General features: G+C 39.7%; 1 protein-coding gene across 1 annotated transcript in view; it reads right to left on the reverse strand.

Annotated features, from left to right (window-relative positions):
- The window catches only part of LOC140741526 (complement C3-like), a 313216-nt gene that overhangs the window by 203151 nt on the left and 88522 nt on the right, over positions 1-21543 (reverse strand). The window contains exons 14-15 of the mRNA XM_073071820.1: positions 15722-15886; positions 5847-5976 (exon numbers count right to left, since the gene is read on the reverse strand). Coding sequence (XP_072927921.1) covers positions 5847-5976; positions 15722-15886 — 295 coding nt within the window. The remainder of the gene's footprint in view (positions 1-5846; positions 5977-15721; positions 15887-21543) is intronic.

A 21543-nucleotide genomic window follows, 5' to 3' on the forward strand; every position in this document is an offset into this window, starting at 1 on the left:
TTTGAAATTTGATAGGGAGAAAGTAAAGTCTGACCTAGCAGTATTTCAGTGGAATAAAGGAAATTACAGTATAAAAGAGGAGTTGGCCAAAGCACATTGGAAGGAAATGCTGGCAAGGATGACAGCCGAGCAGCAATGGTGCGTGTTTCCAGGAAAAATTAGGAAAAAGCACGATAGATGTATTCAAAAACCAAGAACTACTCAAATGACAAAATAGTACAGCTATGGCTGACAAGGGAAGTAAATGCTAATGTAAAAGTAGAAGAGAAGGCAAAGCAAAAAAATAATGGGAAGACAGAGGATTGGGAAGCTTTTACAAATCTACAGAGAACAATTAAAAGAATTATTAGAAGGGAAAAGATGAATTATGAAAGTAAACTAGCAAACAATATCAAAGTGGATAGTAAAAGCTTTTTCAAAGTGGAAAAAACAAAAGATAATGGACCACTAGAAAATGAGGCCAGAGAAATAATAACAGGGGTCAAAAAGATGGCAACTGAACTAAATAAGTATTTTGCTCAGTCTTCACTATGGGAAAACACGAGCAGTGTGCCAGATGTTGAAGGGTGTGAGGGAAGAGAAGTGAGTGCAGGGCCAGATGAACTGCAACCTAGAGTTCTGAAAGAGGTAGCGGTAGAGACTGTGGAGGCATTAGTAATGATCTTTCATATATCATTGGACTCTGGTATGGTGCCAGAGTACTGGAAAATTGAAAATGTCACTCCACACTTTAAAAAAGGAGGAAAGCAGCAGAAAGGAAATTAGAGACCAGTTAGCCTGACTACAGTGGTTGGGAAGATGTTAGAGTCAATTGTTAAGGATGAGGTGATGGAGTACTTGGTGACACATGACAAGATAGGACAAAGTCAGCATGGTTTCCTTAAGGGAATATCTTACCTGACAAAACTGTTGGAATTCTTTGAGAGGTTACAAGTAGAATAGATAAATAAAATGCAGTGGATGTTGTATATTTGGATTTCCAAAAGACCTTTAACAAAGTGATGCATATGAGGCTGCTTACCAGGTTAAGAGCCCACAGTATTACAGGAGCGTTACTAACATGGTTAGAGCATTGGCTGACTGGTAGGAGGCAGAGAGTGGAAATAAAATAAAACAATTCTTTTCTGGTTGGCTGCAGGGGTCAGTTCAGGGACTCGTTCTTTTTATGCTGTATATCAATGATTTAGTTGATGGTATAGATGGCTTTGTTGCCAAGTTTTCAGATGATACGAAGATTGGTGGAGGGAAAGCTAATATTGAGAAAAGAAGTAGGCTGCAGAAGGACTTAGACAGATTAGGAGAATGGTCAACAGAGTGGCAAATGAAATACAACATTGAAAAAGATAGGATATTTATGCCTATGAAATAAATGTGCAAACTATTTTGTAAACGGGCAGAAAATCCAAAAATCGGAGATGAAAAGGGACTTGGGAGTCCTTGTACAGAACACCCTAAAGGTTAACTTGCAAGTTGAGTCGAGGTTGAAGAAGGCAAAGGCAATGTTAGCATTCATTTCAAGAGGTCTAGAATACAAGAGCAGAGGTATGATGCTGAGACATTATAAGGCACTGATGAGGCCTCACCTTGAGTATTGTGAACAGTTTTAGGCTCCTCATCAAAGAAAAGATGTGCTGTCTTTGGAGAGGTTTCAGAAGATGTTCTCAAGGATGACTCCAGGAATAAAAGGGTTATCATATGAGGAGCATTTGATAGCTCTGGGTCTGTATTTGCTGGAATTTGGAAGAATGAGGGGGGATCTCATTGAAATCTTTCAAATGTTGAAAGACCTAGACCGAGTAGAAGTGGAAAGGATGTTTCTCATGGTGGGAGATCTAGGACGAGAGGGCACAACCTCAGGATAGAGGGGCACTAGTTAAAGTCAAGATGTGGAGAAATTTCTTTAGCCAGAAAGTGATGAATTTGTGGAATTTGTTACCACAATTGGTTGTGGAGGTCAGATCATTGTGTGTATTTAAGGCAAGGATTGATAGGTTTTTGATTGGACATGGTATCAAAGGTTATGGGGAGAAGGCCAAGGAGTGGGTCTGAGGAGGATAAAAGGGATCAGCCATGATTGAATGGTGGAGCAGACACGATGAGCCAAATAGCCTAATTCTGTTCCTATGTCTTATAGTCTTATGCTCTAAACTGGTCATGATCAAATAAATGTTTTTTTAAAGGAGCTTAAGTGGACAAATGCACCATTTCCGAGGAATAAAATCAAAATCTAGGGTTGAAGGACAATCCGCTCTTGGGTTCTTGATCCACTATTGAGAATTAATAAAGATAGGTGTAGAACTATATTCTTTTTTAGATATATCTAAAAATATATCTAAAGATGTACCTTTAGATATATCAGAATGTATTTAAATTAGCTCTTCATACAATTGATTCATGTCCTAATTTACCTCTGGGTGCCAAATTTATAGTAACCACCATTTATAAATCATTCCAAACACCCCTTTACTAGCTTCATGAAATTAATAATGATTGAGAAAGAAAGGAAGCCAATTACTAAATCAGGCCCGCTCTGAGGCAACTATTTATAGTTCCTCAAATTATTTATAATTCCCTGTAATGGTGAGGGAATTAACTACTGGTTTATTGAACTTTTGGGGGGGAGGTTAATAATCAGACTGAAATAGAAGGGCATAGTTGCTTGGAGACGATGGAACATTGGTAAACTGGATTATTATTGTAACATGTACCAGGGTATAGTGAAGAACTTTGTTTCAAATGCCATCTATATTCAGCATTTTTTCACATCAGTACCTGGTGTTAGGACAAGGTAAAAACCATGACAGAATGCAGAATTACAGGAAAAGCACAGCATAAGCAGGCAATAATTTGAAAGACTATACTTAAAAGAATGCTACTACTTATTTTAGGTCATTGAATTTAGATTTAAAAGAATAGAATGATTATAATAATATTATAATATGACTTAATATGATATCAAAGAAATCAAAGAAATATCAAAGAAATTTTCAGTTGTAGCTAGGTAGCTGAAAAGTGAGGACAGAGCTGAAATGGTACAGTTTGGCAGGACAAGTGAAGAATAAGTGGTTTACTGTTGAGAGATTGCAGACCTCTCAGTATATTTTCCCCATTATCCAAATCTTGAATGAACCGCCCACACACTAAATCCTCCTCATGGCCCATGCTCTTTGTCTGTCTACCTGCATTGCACTATCTCTGTATCTATACTATATTCTGCATTATGGGTTCCCTTTTTACTGATTCAATATACTAGTGTATATATGCTTCAATTGCATGCAAACAAAAGTTTTTCAATATTTCTCAGTACAGGTGCCAATAGCGAATCAATTTCACTTCTATTTTCAATTTCAAATACAAAGGGCTTTGAATGTCCTAGACATGGTTTTCAAATGCTTATGTTCAGAAGTGTAGCAAGTAATTATAAATACCATGCAGCAGCAATTTATTGCAAGTAGTCAATAGGAGTATTGTTTCACTTATATAGGGTAGTGTTAATACTACATTTGGAACACTGTGTACACTGTCAGTCTTATTTAAGGATGGATGTATGTTGGAACCAATTCAGGTAGGTTTAAGTCTAATACTTGGAAAAGTTTGCAGTTCTGAAGAATAGGAGAGACTTCATTAAGTGATAAGAAGTCCCAAAAGATCATGAGTGTATGTGGAGTAGATGTTCTTCTTCTGAGTAAAAGGTAGAACAAGATCACATCTCTTAATACAAAGGACTGCCCATGTTCGACAGATATCTTTCTCCCTCTCAGACAGTCATGTATCTTTGAAATTGCTTCTTCAAAGAATAGTGAAAATAAAGTTCTTGAAAAGATATATCTTTACCCAAACAAAGTTGTGGTGAAAATCAGGTAAGCCATTATATAACTGAATTGTGGAACATGGAGAATAGTTGATAGCCTAATTCTACTTCCAGGTCATATGTCTGTATGCTGCTACCCATTTACTGTATACTGATTCACACTGAATATGGGATCAACTTTGATATAAAATCAGTTGTTTATCTGACATTTTACTCAACAAATGAAGTAAGCTGCCAACATAGTTATAGAAGTTATGAATAGGGTAGATAAAGCTTTACTGGTAGCATGATGCATCATATGCTTTTGAAAAATGTTTTTACATTTATTTGATTTTAAAACTGTTGGGTGAGCATTTCTTTAATGACAATAATAGTATCAACAATCTGCATTTATAATACCGAAGATATCAGTAATACTGAAGACAGACACAGAGAGCACAAGGTGAAATTAAGACTCATGACTAAATACTTGGCCAAGGTTGGTTTGAAGAATCATTTCAAGGGGGGAGTCTGTAAAACACAACATCATGACAGCAGAGAGTGCAGCCAACAATGGGGAAGGTGAAATTAAGACTCATGACTAAATACTTGGCCAAGGTTGGTTTGAAGAATCATTTCAAGGGGGAGTCTGTAAAACACAACATCATGACAGCAGAGAGTGCAGCCAACAATGGGGAAGAAGTTCAAAGCAGGGCTGCTCTCGAGACCAGAACTGAACCAAAATGTTTTAGTGGAAAGTAAAGATGCGAAAGCTATGAGATAAAGAAAGGATGAGGCATCGAAGAATAAGAAAACAAGAATGAGAATTTTCAAATTAGCAGCACATCATATTCTGTCTGGCTAGCCTCCAATCTGATGGAATAAACATCGATTTCTCTAACCCCACAATTTCTCTCGCATCTCCCTTCTCTCTTTTTCCGTTTTCCATTCTGGTTCCTCTCCCATATTCTCCACTTCATCTGTACCTCCTCGTTTCATTTTGTCTATGATTCCCTGTCTTCTCCAATCAGATTCCTTCTTCTTCAGCCGTTTAGCTCTTCTATCTATTACCTCCCAGCTTCTTACTTCATATTGATCCCCCATGCACTAACTTTCCTGCTCATCTGTTTCCATTTATCGGCTATCAGCTTGTACTCCTTCTGGACAATCCCTCACCTCTACCTTCTTATTCTTTTTTCTGCACTCTTCTGGTAAAGGATCTCAGGCTGGAACATCGACTCCATAGATGTTGCCCGACACTTGGAGTTTCTCCAGCATTTTGTCTGCAATTTCCAACATTTGCAGACTCTCCTGAATTAATATGTGTTATTTAATCAAAAGCTAGTTTAGGTTAGGGTTAGGGTTAGTTTGAAGGACATGAACAACAGAGCACTGTAGCAGCACAAGTTGAGGGGAAGGGAAACAAGGGAGACCAGTCAGGAGTCCATTCAAATAGGGAAGTCTTAATGTAACAAAGGCAGGACTAAAAGTTTCAGCAGCAAGTGGGCTGAAGCAGTGGCAGAATCGAGTGATATTACAACACTAACAAAAGGCGATATTGGTGGCCATTCATATGGATGTATCATCTAAGATAATATGACATCATGGTTGCAGACACTCATTATCAAGCAGTTGTCTGGGAAATGGATTGATTGAATCGATGGAAAACAACATATGAAAGTGATCAATGACAATTGCAAAACAACTGAATTGACATATCCAATCTCCTGCTCATGTACTGCTGAACATTGGGCAAATACTTTTGACAATTTATAGATATATAAAGAGTGTGGCAAGGGAAAACTGCTATTATCAATATCTATGGGGACTAAGAATATTTTCACTTACATTACTAAGGGCCAGTTGGTGAATCAGAACTGGAACCTAAAGTTGGATAATCAGGAGTCATCATGGGTAACAATTACAGGATATTATCTTATACCTTTACCTGCATGATCGCTAAACAAATGTCTATCATAAATATAAAATCACCATTAACACAACATTCACTTAATAAAACATTAATTCAAAACTGAGTGCTTCCAGAAACCAGCACCTGTTCTTGTTTCAGTCTTGACATTAGTGCTCGATACAAAGGCTAATCCTGCATCTGAGAAAACACCGAGGAAATCTCTACCACTTCCAGGAGAGCAACCAATATCGTTCTTCTCCACCACATTCCAGACCTGTATTAAAACAAACACACACAAAAGCACACTAAAGAAGTGGGAAATTCAATGAAGTAAACAAAATTCAGTTAGTAGATATGTATGGATCTATTCCTTTTAGTGTAATGACCCCCCCCCCCCCAACACTACTTATTGATCTGTTGTCTGCACATGCAATGCTGTTTACTTACCTCTCTCCTTCACCCTCTCCCTATATACCTCAAGGGGGTTGAACTGTATTGTAACACAAACAATGTGGAGGAGGGAAAGAAAGCCGCTGCACTTCTTAGCTTAACAGGTGCAAGTACAGTGTCTTACGCAACCTAGTAGCCCCTGAAAAGCCAGCAAGCAAAATGTTCGATAAAATTGTTAAAATTTTACAAAGTCACTTGAGCCCTATACTGCTGGCAATAGGTGAGAGATTTAGATTTTACAAAAGGAACCAGCCAAAAGATGAAAGCATTTCTGAATATATTGCATAACTATGCAAAGGATAGGTTTGCATAGTCAAAACACTCAAACAAGTCTACTGGTTGAAAGAGACCTGATCTTAGAAAGGGCACTGACCATTGTGATATCGTTAGACAACTACAGAAAAGGAGGTTAGAATGTGAAATGCACAAAATATCCCAGAATAGAATGAAAAGTTGAAGTTGTTATTGACGTGGCACATCCTCCTATGATGTAAATGACTGTTGGTTCAAAGAAAAACTCTGCAGAAAATGTCACAGGCAAGGCCACACAGAGAGAATGTGCAATGCAGACAAAAAGCACAACTGAGTGAAAAGTCTCAAGCACAAAACTAAGCAAATGCATAAAGTTACCAAATGTAAAACACAGTCAGTCAACATAGTGTCTGACAAAGGTGAACTGTCATTCCTAGAACTGCATAGTATTATTAAAGCAGATCACAAAATTATCTGCATCATGATAGATGTGTCTGGTGTAAAACTGAAAATGGAGCTGGATACAGGGTCAGCTTTGTCTATAATTCCAGAGGCTGACTCCAACAGACTGTTCTCTAAGATATCATTAGAGAAGGCCTCACTGATGCTAAAGACTTACATAGGTGGAAAAGTGTCTCCCAAAGACAAACTGAAGGCAAATGTGATACATGGAGACCAAACACAGCACTTAGAGCATTATGTATTGAAATGTGGGGGCCAGCACTTTTCAGATGTGAATGGTTGAGGAAACTCCAACTAGACTGGCACTCAATCAAAGCTCACAGTGTGGCATCAGCAGGCAAGAGCAGCCCAAATGTTAGCACTAAACAAAGGCTTTCACAGCTGCTTAATGCTAGTGAGAAGGTGTTTGAGAAGGGAATAGATAAACAGATCAAAGACTTGGCCAAAAGCTGTTAGGGAGACCAAAAAGTTCAAAATGCAACCCCAAAGGCACTGCTACACCCATGGGAGTGGCCATCTTCACCATGGCAAAGAGTGCATATTGACTTTGCTGGGCCATTCATGGACTCTATGTTTCTGATTGATGTCGATGCTCATTCGAAGTGATTGAAGGTCATACCAATGAAGTCAACCACGTCAGCAAAGACTGTCTCTGCTCTGAGAACTAACTTTGCCAGAAATGGCTTACCTGAACAAATTGCAAGTGACAACATCAGAAGAATTCTGACTGTTCATGAAGAAAAATGGTATCAGACATTTCAAGTCAGCTCCTCGCCACCCAGGAGTGAATGGGCTAGTTGAAAGGTTTATCCAAATCTTTGAGAAGTCCATTAAGGCAATGGACAAGGAGGACATTCCTACACAGAACAAGATGGACAACTTCTTTTTTGAGTAGTGTAAATCTGTTCATGTGACGACAAATCAAACAGCTGCATGTTGTTCATGAACAGGGATCTTGCACAGACCTCCTGAAACCAGATCTACGGAGAGAAGTGCAGAATAAACAGTACAGCCAGTTGCCAAGTAAGTCAGCAAGGCACTTCGATATTGACAGGATGTCCCAGTGTGTGATTACCATGAAGACAAGTGGACACCTAGTAGGATAGCTGCAAGAACTGGCTCACTGATGTACATAGTGGATGTTGGAGATCAGACATGGAGACATCATGTGGACCTGATACTGGATGCTCAACCAAAGAACATACCTGAGTTGACCACATCCAACAAGATGGACATGTTATAGTCACTGGACTTGTAGCTCAGTGATGATGTCACTGAAAGCAATCTGAGACTGGAAACTGAGAATGTTGTCTTAGACAGGAACCAACCAAGCCTGATGTCACTCCACTGGTCCAGAGGCACCATCCTGAAAGAAACAGAGTGCCACCCAAAAGACTGAATCTTCAGAACTGTGAAGTTATTTATGGACTGTTATTGTGAAAGTATATTTATTTGGAATATGGCTTTATGAAAGGGAAATTGAATGTTTTGTACATATACAGATTTATGTTGCATTAATCTAAAAGGGGAGGAAGTATAATGAATGAATCTATTTCCTTTAGAGCAATGACCCCCCCACCCCCTCTTAGCACTACGTATTGATCTGCTGTCTGCGCATGCACATTGTTCTCTCTCTCTCTCTCACTGCAATGTGAATACACCAGCTAAATCCATCTCCTGCATGCGTGCTTTTATTTAATTGATACGTAGTTATGCACAGTCACAACAATTCCTCTCCAATTCATTCCAGCTCTGTATAAAACAAATACACACAAAGGCCCATTAAACAGGTGGAAAGTGCAATGAAGTAAGCTAAATTCAGTTAGTAGTGTGACAAGAGGCTGAGGTGACAATGGTAAGGACCAAAGTTCTGGAGTATCTGAGTCTAGAATCGAGACCTGATTTTGAGACCTAGATGAGAAAAGGGTTCTTGACTAGATAAATGTGTGGCTGAGAAGCTGCTGCAAGGGGGCAAGTCTTCAGGTTCTAGGATCACTGGGATCTATTTTATGGGAGGTATGATCTTTACAAAAGGGACGAGTTGTGGTGGAACCCAAAGGGGACCAATAGATAGATAGATAGATAGATAGATACTTTATTCATCCCCATGGGGAAATTCAACTTTTTTCCAATGTCCCATACACTTGTTGTAGCAAAACTAATTACATACTATACTTAACTCAGTAAAAAATATGATATACATCTAAATCACTATCTCAAAAAGCATTAATAATAGCTTTTAAAAAGTTCTTAAGTCCTGGCGGTAGACTTGTAAAGCCTAATGGCATTGGGGAGTATTGACCTCTTCATCCTGTCTGAGGAGCATTGCATCGATAGTAACCTGTCGCTGAAACTGCTTCTCTGTCTCTGGATGGTGCTATGTAGAGGATGTTCAGAGTTATCCATAATTGACTGTAGCCTACTCAGCGCCCTTCGCTCAGCTACCGATGTTAAACTCTCCAGTACTTTGCCCACGACAGAGCCCGCCTTCCTTACCAGCTTATTAAGACGTGAGGCGTCCCTCTTCTTAATGCTTCCTCCCCAACACGCCACCACAAAGAAGAGGGCGCTCTCCACAACTGACCTATAGAACATATTCAGCATCTCACTACAGACATTGAATGATGCCAACCTTCTAAGGAAGTACAGTCGACTCTGTGCCTTCCTGCACAAGGCATCTGTGTTGGCAGTCCAGTCTAGCTTCTCATCTAACTGTACTCCCAGATACTTGTAGGTCTTAACCTGCTCCACACATTCTCCATTAATGATCACTGGCTCCATATGAGGCCTAGATCTCCTAAAGTCCACCACCATCTCCTTGGTCTTGGTGATATTGAGACCAATATTCTCATGGGCAGGTTTGTTGAAGGTTTGAACTAATTTGGCAGGGGGATGGAAACCAGAGTGAAGGGACTCAAGATAGGACAGAAGGTAATAAAGCAAAGATAAGAGTGCAGTCAGACTGTCAGGAGGGCAAGCAGATGATAGGACAAAATTGCAGCCAGCAGAGTGAGTATCAGTGCATTAGGGATGCAGAGTCAAAAAGTGTAGCAAATACAGTACTCGATGTGTTATATCTCAAAGCATGGACAATAAGAAATAAAGTGGCTTGTCTTGTTGCACTTTTACAGATTGTCAGCTATGATGCTATAGCCATTACTGAATCATGGCTGAAGGATGGTTGCATTTGGGAGCCGAATGTCCAAGGTTACGCATTGTATCGGAGGGATAGGAAGGTGGACAGAAAGGATGGCGTGGCTCTGCTGGTAAAGAATGGCATCAAATCCTAACCCTAACCATAAATCCTAATGGGTAACCCTAGCTAATTTCTAAAGTAAGTACATGTTCGGCACAGCATTGTGGGCCAAAAGGCCTGTATTGTGCTGTAGGTTTTCTATGTTTCTATGTTTCTAAATCATGAGGAAGTCGTGACATAGGATTGGAAGATGTTGAATCCTTGTGTTAAGAAGTTAAGAAACTACAAGGATAAAAGGACCATGATGGCAGTTTTATACAGGCCTCCCAACAGTAGCTGGGATATGGACTACAGATTACAACGGGAAATAGAAAAGGCATGTCAAAATGGAAATGTTATGATAGTCATGGGAAATTTCAACATGCGGGTGGATTGGGAAAATCAGGTAGGTACTAGATCTCAAGAGAGTGAATTTGTTGAATGCTTACAAGAGCAGCTTATTGTTGAGCCTACTGGGGTATCAGCTATACTGGATTGGATGTTATATAATGAATTGGAGGCGATTAGGGAGCTTAAGGTAAAGGAATCCTTAGGAGACAATGATCACAATATGAGTGAGTTCAGCTTGAAACTTGAGAAAGTAAAATCTGACACAACAGTACTTCAGTGGAGTAAAGGAAACTACAGTGGTATGAGAGGGGAGTCGGTCAAGGTAAGTTGAAAGGAGAAGCTGGTTGGGTTGACAGCAGAACAGAAATGCCTTGAGTTTCTAGGGAAAATGAGGGAACTGCAGGATAGATGTATTCCAAAAACAAGGAAACACTGAAATGGCAAAATTGTACAGCCATGGCTGACAAGAGAAGTCAAAACTAATGTAAAAGCAAAAGAGAGGGCATATAACAAAGCAAAAATTACTGGGAAGATAGAGGTCTAGGAAGTTTTTAAAAATCTACAGAAAGCAACTAAAAGAATCATTAGGAGTGAAAAGATGAAATATGAAAGTGTTATGTACCCGTGGGTATCTCATACTTACCACGTGACAGTGGTGTTGAAGTGATACTGGACTTAAGGTAATGGTCTTGTGATGGTGGAGTGTTGTCATTTTCCCACCAGTAGAGGTCATGTGACAGTTTTTTTTTACAGGGTATAAAAGGAGGACCCCTCCCTATGAGGAGCGGCAGTTCGTGGCTGGATTTGCCATTTTGACTCCATGCTACTGCGTGGTCCAATATTATGACGCAGTTTGGTTGAAAGGTTGAGTTTTATTTAATGCCTAAAGTTTAAAAGGTCATTGCCAGCAGTTTCTTTATGATACTTCCAGTTAAAAGTCAATGGAGAGTGAAGATTGGAGTTCCAGAGCTAAAAGATCGAGGAAAGTCGATTTCGACGGTGAAACAGATTCGACCTTGTTTGATCCTCATTCGGAAGGAGTTCGTTGGCTGTCCCCATGTTAACCCCTGCAATAATAGCAGAAAGAATTGGGTACAGTTTCATCAAGGAAAGGTCAGTGCCTTTAAGCTGTTTCATTTTCATCTTCGTAAATTCTCCAGGAAAAGTATAGTTCGACTGGGAACCACAACAACACGACGTGAAAAAGAATTTAAATCGTCTAAAAGAGTCTCTCTTTCAATGGACTGTAAGCATTTTGAACTTACGCAGTACTACTTAGAAGAACTGTTTTTGCAACATCGCTTTAAGAACTGTTTTCGCTTTATCCCTTTAAGAACTGTTTAAGCTGCCACACAGCAGCTGATTTACGGTTGCGTTAGTCGTTTGTTTTTCAGTGTTTAATAAATGTTTTATTTGTTATAAAAAACCCTGCTTCACTTATATATTTGTTGTTGCTGAATCCGTAACATAAGGAAGCTAGCAAAAATATCAAGGTGGATAGAAAAAGCTTTTTCAAATGTGCAAACAATAAAAGAGAGAGGAAAGTGGATATAGGACCACTAGAAAATGAAGCCGGAGAAATAATAACGGGGGACAGGGAGATGGCAGTTGAAATAAATGAGCACTTTGCATCAGTCTTCACTGTGGCAGATACCAGCAGTGTAGTACGCTAGGGGTTGAATGGTGTGAGGGAGGAGAAGTGGGTGCAATTACAATTACAAGGGAAAAAGTGTTCAAAAACCTGAAAGACCTAAAGGTACATAAGTCACCCAGACCAGATGAACTGCACCCGAGGGTTCTGAAAGAAGTAAGTGGTAGAGATTGTGGAGGCATTAGCAATGATCGTTCAAGAATCTTTGGATTTCAGTGATTTCAGTGGATGGAAAAATTACAAACGTCACTCCTTTCTAAGAAAGGAGTATGGCAGCAGAAAGGAAATTATAAACCAGTTAGCCTAACCACAGAGTTTGGGAAGATATTGGAGTCAATTGTTAAGGATGAGGCGATGGAGCACTTGGTGACACAGGACAAGATAGGACAAAGTCAGCATGGTTTTCTTCAGGGAAGATTTTGCCTGACAAACCTGTTGGAATTCTTTGAGGAGATTACAAGAAGGATAGATAAAGAAAATGCAGTGGATGGTGGATATTTGGATTTTCAGAAGACCTTTAACAAGGTGTTACATATGAGGCTGCCTGAGACTAGTAGTGTTCCGCAGGGACCATTTCATTTTATGCTGTATATCAATGATTTATAATAGAATAGATGGCTTTGTTGCCAAATTTTCAGACGTTATGAAGATTGATGGAGGGGCACGTAGCATTGAGGAAACAGGAAGGCTACAGAAGGACTTAGACAGATTAGGAGAATGGGCAAGAATGTGGCAAATTAAACACAATGTAGGAAAATGCATGGTCATGCACTATGGTAGAAGAAATAAATTTGCAGACTATTTTCCAAACAGGGAGAAAATCCAAAAAGTCTGAGCTACAAAGGGACTTGGAATCCATGTGTAGAATACCTAAATGTTATCTTGTGGGGTGAGTCGATGGTGAGGAAGGCAAATGCAATGTTAGCATTCATTTCAATCTAAGAGCAGGGATGGGATTCTGAAGCTTTATAAGGGACTGGTGAGGCCTCACCTTGAGTATTGTGTACAGTTTTGGGCTCCCTGTCTAAGAAAAGATATGCTGGCATTGGAGAGGGTCTAGAGAAGGTTCACAAGGATGATTTTGGGAATGAAAGGGTTATCATATGAGAAGCGTTTGATGGCTCTGGGTCTGCACTTGCTGGAATTTAGAAGGATGGTGGGGGGGATCTCAGTGAGACCTTTCAAATGTTGAAAGGCTTAGAGAAGATGTGGAAAGGATGTTTCCCTTGGTGGAAGAGTCTAGGACAAGAGGGCACAGCCTTAGGATAGAGGGGCACCCTTTTAAAACAGAGATGCAAAGAAATTTCTTTAGCCAAAGAATGGTGAATTTGTGGAATTCGTTACCACAAGCAGCTGTGGAGACCAGGTCATTGTGTGTAAGTAAGGAAGAGATTGATAGGTTCTTGAATGGCCATGGCATCAAAGGTTATGGGGAGAAGACCAGGAAATGGGGGTGAGGAGGGGAAAAAAAAGGATCAGCCATGATTAAATGGTGGAGCAGACTTGATGGGCCAAAAGGCCTAATTCTGCTTCTATGTCTTATGGCCTTATTAACGCTAGATGAGATCCAATCAGAACAGAAATCCAACAAGCAAGCACACACTGAACTAAAGTACAGCCTGTTTTCTTTAAACATCCAAATTCTGCTGCCAAGACTTGGTCGTCAACTAGTGGAACTGGCCTGAACCTTTAACGTTGCATAACTCTGCATAAATCCACAATAGAGCTTGTTTTCTGCCAAGCGAACATTGGGGAGGCATTACGGACACCATCTTGGAAATCACCCCACACTATCTCCAGGGAAGCACACTGACTCCAAAAGCTCTCTCTCCTGGCAGCTGTAAACAAGTGACACCGTGGCTTGAAGCCTAGTCCCTGCTATGACCGAAGCCACACAGCTCCTCCGCCATCTGCTCTTGCTCACCGCCAAGCAGTCAGTGAATTGAACTTGCGGCATTTCACGTTAACAACGTCCAAAAGTGTCTTGTGCTCACAAGAAATCAACCAAGACAGTCACTTACTATTAGTGTACGCCTTCTTTGCTTCAGGCAGCAGCATGATGCACAGCTCCTTCATTTTCTCCATCAACAAGCAACTGACTGATGTGACACGAGTGAATCTGCAGATGCTGGAAATAAAGGGTTTCGGCCCAAAACATCATCACTACCTCCTCCCCCCATAGATGCTGTCTGGCCTGCTGAGTTCTGCCAGCATTTTGTGTTTTTATTAACTGACTGATCTGGTAGAGTTACAGTGCTTTAAGTTCTTAATGTTTAGTAGGATCTTGTGATCATTAAAAAATATGTTTAAATAGGACAGTAGTATCTTTTGTTGAACCCATAGAAGCTGCTGTGACTGAGCACGCTACCATCTGACCGGAAGATAACAATCACATTACTGACCTGTTGAGTTAGTGATCTTGCTTGGGCTGATCAGATCCAGCCAAGGGTTCAAAGCCTACAAGAACACCTGCAAAATCTAAAACTAACTAAATTAAATAAGACAGACAAAAAAGATATCAAGGGGACCATAAAACAAATGGATTGTTATGTTAAAGACCAGAAAACATACAAAAGGAGATGAAGTAGATCATTTGGAACTTTTGAGCCTGCTATGCCTTTCCTGAGGATTACAGAGCTGACTACTTACTGTAGCACTGTTTCCCAGCACATTTCCCATTTGATTTATTATCCAGGAGCCTATACATCTGTTTTGAAGGAATAACTCAGCCTTCCAGGTGAAGAATTCGAAGATTCTCCACTCACTGAGTGCAGAACATTTTTCATTCAGCCTTCCTTTGTTCATTCAGGAACCAGATCAATCAAAACTGATTCTTTTGAAGACCCTGACGTAGAGTTACACTCTGACTTTGGTTCTTTGCATGAATGGGGCACTCTTAGGGCCTCTGGCCGCTTTTTGATATCCCAAGGACACGACCTGGAAGACTAGTGCACTTTCAGGGTGCTGGTATTTCATGGCTCTGGAGGTGGACTGATTCAAGGCCCGTGCCCCTGGCTGAAGCATCACAGGAGAACACGGAACATCAAGTGCAACGGGTTAGTTGCCGTGGGCTGTGTGTCCAGAGTCTCTAATGGCGCAGAGCTCAGAAAAAGCAACACAACAGACTTTTAACATCATAAATCAGCAAGTTGTCTGTCATGTCTCCCCTCTCGCTGTGAACCAGGTACACCTCTTTTTCCTATGAGAGACAGCCTGTTGTATGTTGAATTACTGGATGTACGAGTGGTCTTTGGGTACTGCAAGTCTGTGTCTTTATTGATGCTTTGCTGCACGCTTGAGTGCTCGGTGGAGGGTGCCGATTTTTTTTTGCTGGGGGGGGGAGTGGGCTGTTGCTTGTGCATGGGAGAGGGTTGGGGAGGGCTTTGGGGTTCTAATGTTTAACTGTCATTCATTCTTTGTGGCATTCCTCTGTTTTTATGGATGTTTGCAAAGAAAGAGAATTTCAGGATGTATATTGTACTATGCCTATTGAACTTTATTGTAAGCAACATTCTTTGAAACAAATTGTTGGAAACTCAGATGATAAGTGTTATCTTGTAGGCCTATCAAGCGTAATTTCTAAATACAAACTGTGGAAACATTTAGAAAAGGACTCACCTTGCTCTGTGTTATTTTATTCTTCTTACTCAGTGCAAACACTGCTTTATCCACAGCAACAAATCCAACCTTTGCACCAGAATCACCCGTTATTTTCAATTTGAACCTGTCTCCAGGTTTGTATAATTTCTTGTCATCATTTGGATTTACACTAGAAACCTCCAGCTAGGATAAAATGTCACAAATAGTAGGTTATGCTGAAACTATAGTTTCTGTTGACTACCAGCAAATTTAGTAGGCTCTGCCCATTAAAATTAGATCCCCAGAAATTGTGATCAGGGCAACATGACAACATTTAAAAATTCTGACTTCTAAGCCATTCCTAAACTCACAGCAATATGAATTGCATATACTTTCTCGACCAAACTCCTGTTATTTTCAATTGTCCACTTGGGATTACTGGTGTCCAGGAGATACAGTTTCAGTTTTGTCAGACAGCTTATGGCATTAACCAATTCTCACCAAAGGCAATTTGACAAATCAACAATGTCATTATTAATAAATGGACTGACCTGATTGAGAAGTTAATGTATCATAAGCATTAAAAAATAAAATACCTTTCATTTTGAAATATTCACTAGGTGTCAGTCAAAATGAATACAATAAACTTAGTATATTGCTGATAATTTTACTTGCAATAATTATAGCATTCGCAATTCATTTGCACCCCTCATTATTAATTGAAACATACTCAGAGTATTTTTTTCAAGACTAATCTGTTACTTTTATGAAGAGATTTTTGAAAAAATTGAATATACCTAAAATTTCTATCCAAGATATGAATATATTAGATGCACCTATTACACAAGAGGAAATAGCAAGGGCTATATCCTGTTTCCAACCAGGCAAGGCTCTGGGGCCAGAAGGATATACAGTGGAATTTTATAAGACTTCCATTGAAATTCTTACACCTCACTTATGTCAAATTTTCACTGATTCTATATCCCCTGGGAACCTCCCGAAAACTTTTTATAAAGCAACAATCTCATTAATTCCTAAAAAAGAAAAAGATTTATCTGAATGCACTTGCTATAGACCAATCTCATTACTGAATATTTTAAAGTTCTTTCTAAGATTTTCTAAGATTTTAAAGTTCTTTCTAAGATTTTGGCTAATATACTTGAGAGTATTTTACCTAAAGTTATTTCCAATGATCAAACTGGATTTATTAAAAATAGGTATTCACATTTTAATGTTCAAAGATTATTAAACATTATTTACTCCTTTCCATCTAAAGAATCTGAATGCATTGTTTCTCTCGATGTGGAGAAAGCTTTTGATAGGGTGGAGTGGTCTTACTTATTTGAGGTTCTGGAAAGATTTAATTTTGGTCCGGGATTTATTTCCTGGATCAAGTTGATATATCAAGCTCCATTGGCAGCGGTTATAACTAATAATCAAAAATCTCCTTACTTTAGATTATACAGAGGCACTCACCAGGGATGTCATCTTAGCCCCTTATTATTTAACTTGGCTTTAGAACCCCTTGCTATTGCTCTTAGAGATTCTAATACTGTCCAGGGTGTTAAGAGAGGGGACAAAGTAAATAAGGTTTCTTTGTATGCAGATGACCTGTTTGTTTATATTTCAGATCCTAGGAAATCTATTCCCTCTATGCTATTTATATTTTTTGAATTCAGCAGTTTTTCTGGATATAAATTAAATCTACATAAAAGTGAGTTATTTCTTATTAATAATTATTTAGACCAGTATCATCAAGTACTTTTTAGTATTGCTAAAAATTACTTTACTTATCTTGATATTAAAATTACAAAAAATTTTAAGGACCTGTATAAATGTAATTTTCTCCCATTAATTGATTACACCCAACAAATGCTTTTAAATGGTCATCTATGGCATTATTATTAATAGGTCAAATCAATGCTATTAAAATGATAGTTCTATCAAAATTCTTATCTAGACAATAGACAATAGGTGCAGAAGTAGACCATTTGGCCCTTCGAGCCTGCACTGCCATTTTGAGATCATGGCTAATCAATTCCTATCAATACCCGGTTCCTGCCTTGTCCCCATATCCCTTGATTCCCGTATCCATAAGATACCTATCTGGCTCCTTCTTGAAAGCATCCAGAGAATTGGCCTCCACTACCTTCCGAGGCAGTGCATTCCAGACCCCCACAACTCTCTGGGAGAAGAAGTTTTTCCTTACCTCTGTCCTAAATGACCTACCCCTTATTCTCAAACCATGCCCTCTGGTACTGGACTCTCCCAGCATCTGGAACATATTTCCTGCCTCTATCTTGTCCAATCCCTTAATAATCTTATATGTTTCAATCAGATCCCCTCTCAATCTCCTTAATTCCAGCGTGTACAAGCCCAGTCTCTCTAACCTCTCTGCGAAAGACAGTCCAGACATCCCAGGAATTAATCTCGTGAATCTACGCTGCACTTCCTCTACAGCCAGGATGTCCTTCCTTAACCCTGGAGACCAAAACTGTACACAATACTCCAGGTGTGGTCTCACCAGGGCTCTGTACAAATGCAAGAGGATTTCCTTGCTCTTGTACTCAAATCCCTTTGTAATAAAGGCCAACATTCCATTAGCCTTCTTCACTGCCTGCTGCACTTGCTCATTCACCTTCAGTGACTGATGAACAAGGACTCCGAGATCTCTTTGGATTACTCCCTTACCCAACTCTACACCATTCAGATAATAATCTGCCTTCCTGTTCTTACTCCCAAAGTGGATAACCTCACACTTATTCACATTAAACGCCATCTGCCAAGTATCTGCCCACTCACCCAGCCTATCCAAATCACCCTGAATTCTCCTAACATCCTCATCACATGTCACACTGCCACCCAGCTTAGTATCATCAGCAAATTTGCTGATGTTATTTTCTATGCCTTCATCCAAATTGTTAATGTAAATGGTAAACAGCTGTGGTCCCAATACCGAGCCCTGTGGCACCCCACTAGTCACCACCTGCCATTCCGAGAAACACCCATTCACCGCTACTCTTTGCTTTCTATCTGCCAACCAGTTTTCTATCCATGTCAATGCCTTCCCCCCGATGCCCTGAGCTTTGATTTTACCCACCAATCTTCTATGTGGGACCTTATCAAATGCCTTCTGAAAATCGAGGTACACTACATCCACTGGATCTCCCCCGTCTAACTTCCTGGTTACATCCTCGAAAAACTCCAACAGATTAGTCAAGCATGATTTACCCTTGGTAAATCCATGCTGGCTCGGCCCAATCCTATCACTGCTCTCTAGATATGCCACTATTTCATCCTTAATAATGGACTCTAGCATCTTTCCCACCACCGATGTCAGGCTGACAGGTTGATAGTTCTCTGTTTTCTCCCTCCCTCCTTTCTTAAAAAGTGGGATAACATTAGCCATTCTCCAATCTTCAGGAACTAATCCTGAATCTAAGGAACATTGGAAAATGATTACCAATGCATCCGCAATTTCCAGGGCCACCTCCTTTAGTACCCTAGGATGCAGACCATCTGGACCTGGGGACTTGTCAGCCTTCAGTCCCATCAGTCTTCTCATCACCGTTTCCTTCCGAATGTCAATCTGTTTCATTTCCTCTGTTACCCTATGTCCTTGGCCCATCCATACATCTGGGAGATTGCTTGTGATTTCCTTAGTGAAAACAGATCTAAAGTACTCATTAAATTCTTCTGCCATTTCTCTGTTTCCCATAACAATTTCACCCAATTCATTCTTCAAGGGCCCAACATTGTTCTTAACTATCTTCTTTCTCTTCACATACCTAAAAAAGCTTTTGCTATCTTCCTTTATATTCCTGGCTAGCTTGCATTCGTACCTCATTTTTTCTCCCCGTATTGTCTTTTTAGTTAAGTTCTGTTGTTCCTTAAAAATTTCCCAATCATCTGTCCTCCCACTCACCTTAACTCTGTCATATTTCCTTTTTTTTAATACAGTCTCTGACTTCCTTTGTCAACCACTGAGGCCCCTTTCCCCCCTTTGAATCCTTCCTTCTCTGGGGGATGAACTGATTTTGCACCTTGTGCATTATTCCCAGGAATACCTGCCATTGCTGTTCCACTGTCTTTTCTGCTAGGCTATCCATCCAGTCAACTTTGGCCAGCTCCTCCCTCATGGCTCCATAGTTTCCCCTGTTCATCTGCAACACTGACACCTCCAAGCTGCCCTTATCCTTCTCAAATTACAGATAAAAGCTTATCATATTGTGATCACTACCTCCTAATGGCTTCTTTACTGCGAGATCGCTTATCAAATCCTGTTCATTACATAACACTAAATCCAGAATAGTCTTGTCCCTGGTCGGCTCTCGTACAAACTGTTCCAAGAATGCATCCCGTAGGCACTCTACAAACTCCCTATGCTGGGGTCCAGCACCAACCTGATTCTCCCAGTTCACCTGCATGTTGAAATCCCCCATAACTACTGCAACATTACCTTTGCCACATGCCAATGTTAACTCCCTATTCAACTTGCACCCAATATCCATGCTACTGTTTGGTGGCCTGTAGACAACACCCATTTGGGTCCTTTTGCCCTTACTGTGCCTCAGTTCTATCCACACAGACTCTACTTCTCCTGACCCTATGTCCCCCCCTTGCAAAGGACTGAATCTCATTCCTCACCAACAGGGCCACCCCACCCCCTCTGCCCACATTTCTGTCCCTACGATAGCACGTATACCCTTGTACATTCATTTCCCAGGTCTGATCTCCCTGCAGCCATGTCTCCGTTATCCCAACAACATCATAGTTACCCATTCGCACCCACCTCTCAAGCAGTTCCTACTTTTGTCCCTAAAACATTTTTTGATAGAATAGACTCTATAATCTTATCTTATATTTGGAATAATAAAAATCCTAGACTGAGTAAACCTTTATTGCAGAAATTAAAAAAGGACGGTGGTATGGCTTTGCCAAATTTTAGATTGTATTATTGGGCAATTAATATTCCATATACTACTTTTTGGATTCATTACTCAGACATGCATGAATGTCCTTCATGGTTGGATTTGGAGGAAAACTTGGCCCCAGGTTCTCTTTGACCTCTTTACTGGGTGCTCCTCTTCCCTTTTTGTTTTCTAAGATTAGTAGACAAGACTTTAATCCTATTATTAAACATAGTTCAAGAATTTGGTTTCAATTTCGTAGATTTTTTGAGTTAAATAATTTTGTTCTTTCTAGTAATCTCTATTTTAATTATTTTTTAAACCATCAATTTTGGATAAGGCTTTTTTAATTTGGAAAACCAAGGGAATAACAACTTTTTCAGATTTGTTTTTAGGGAATTGTCTAATGACCTTTTCTCAGTTAGTGGACAAATATGATTTATCTAATGTACACTTTTTTAGATATTTACAAATTAGGAATTTTTTACGTGGTCTGCGGCCAACTTATCCTTCTGCCTATTCACCTAATATGACAGATGCTCTCTTTCAGCTTAAACCATTTCAAAAAGGTCTGATAGCTATAATTTATAAACGGCTATTGAATTTACGAATGATATCTAACGATAAAATTAAACGTGCTTGGGAATTGGAATTTCAAGAGTCATTTTCAGATAATCAATGGAGTAAAATTTTTTGTTTGGTTATTAACTCATCTATTTGTTCCCACCTTTCTTTGGTACAGTTCAAGGTAGTGTATCGGGCCCATATGTCCAAGGATAAACTATCACGTATTTTTTCCAACATCAATCCTATTTGTGTCAGATGTAATATTGAGGTGGCCACTTTAATTATATGTTTTGGTCTTGTATAAAGCTAGATGATTTTTGGAGAGATGTTTTTAAAATGTTATCAAAAGTCCTGGGTTTGGATCTACAACCTAATTTCCCTACG

Source organism: Hemitrygon akajei, chromosome 18, assembly GCF_048418815.1.
Source record: "Hemitrygon akajei chromosome 18, sHemAka1.3, whole genome shotgun sequence".
NCBI lineage: Eukaryota > Metazoa > Chordata > Chondrichthyes > Myliobatiformes > Dasyatidae > Hemitrygon > Hemitrygon akajei.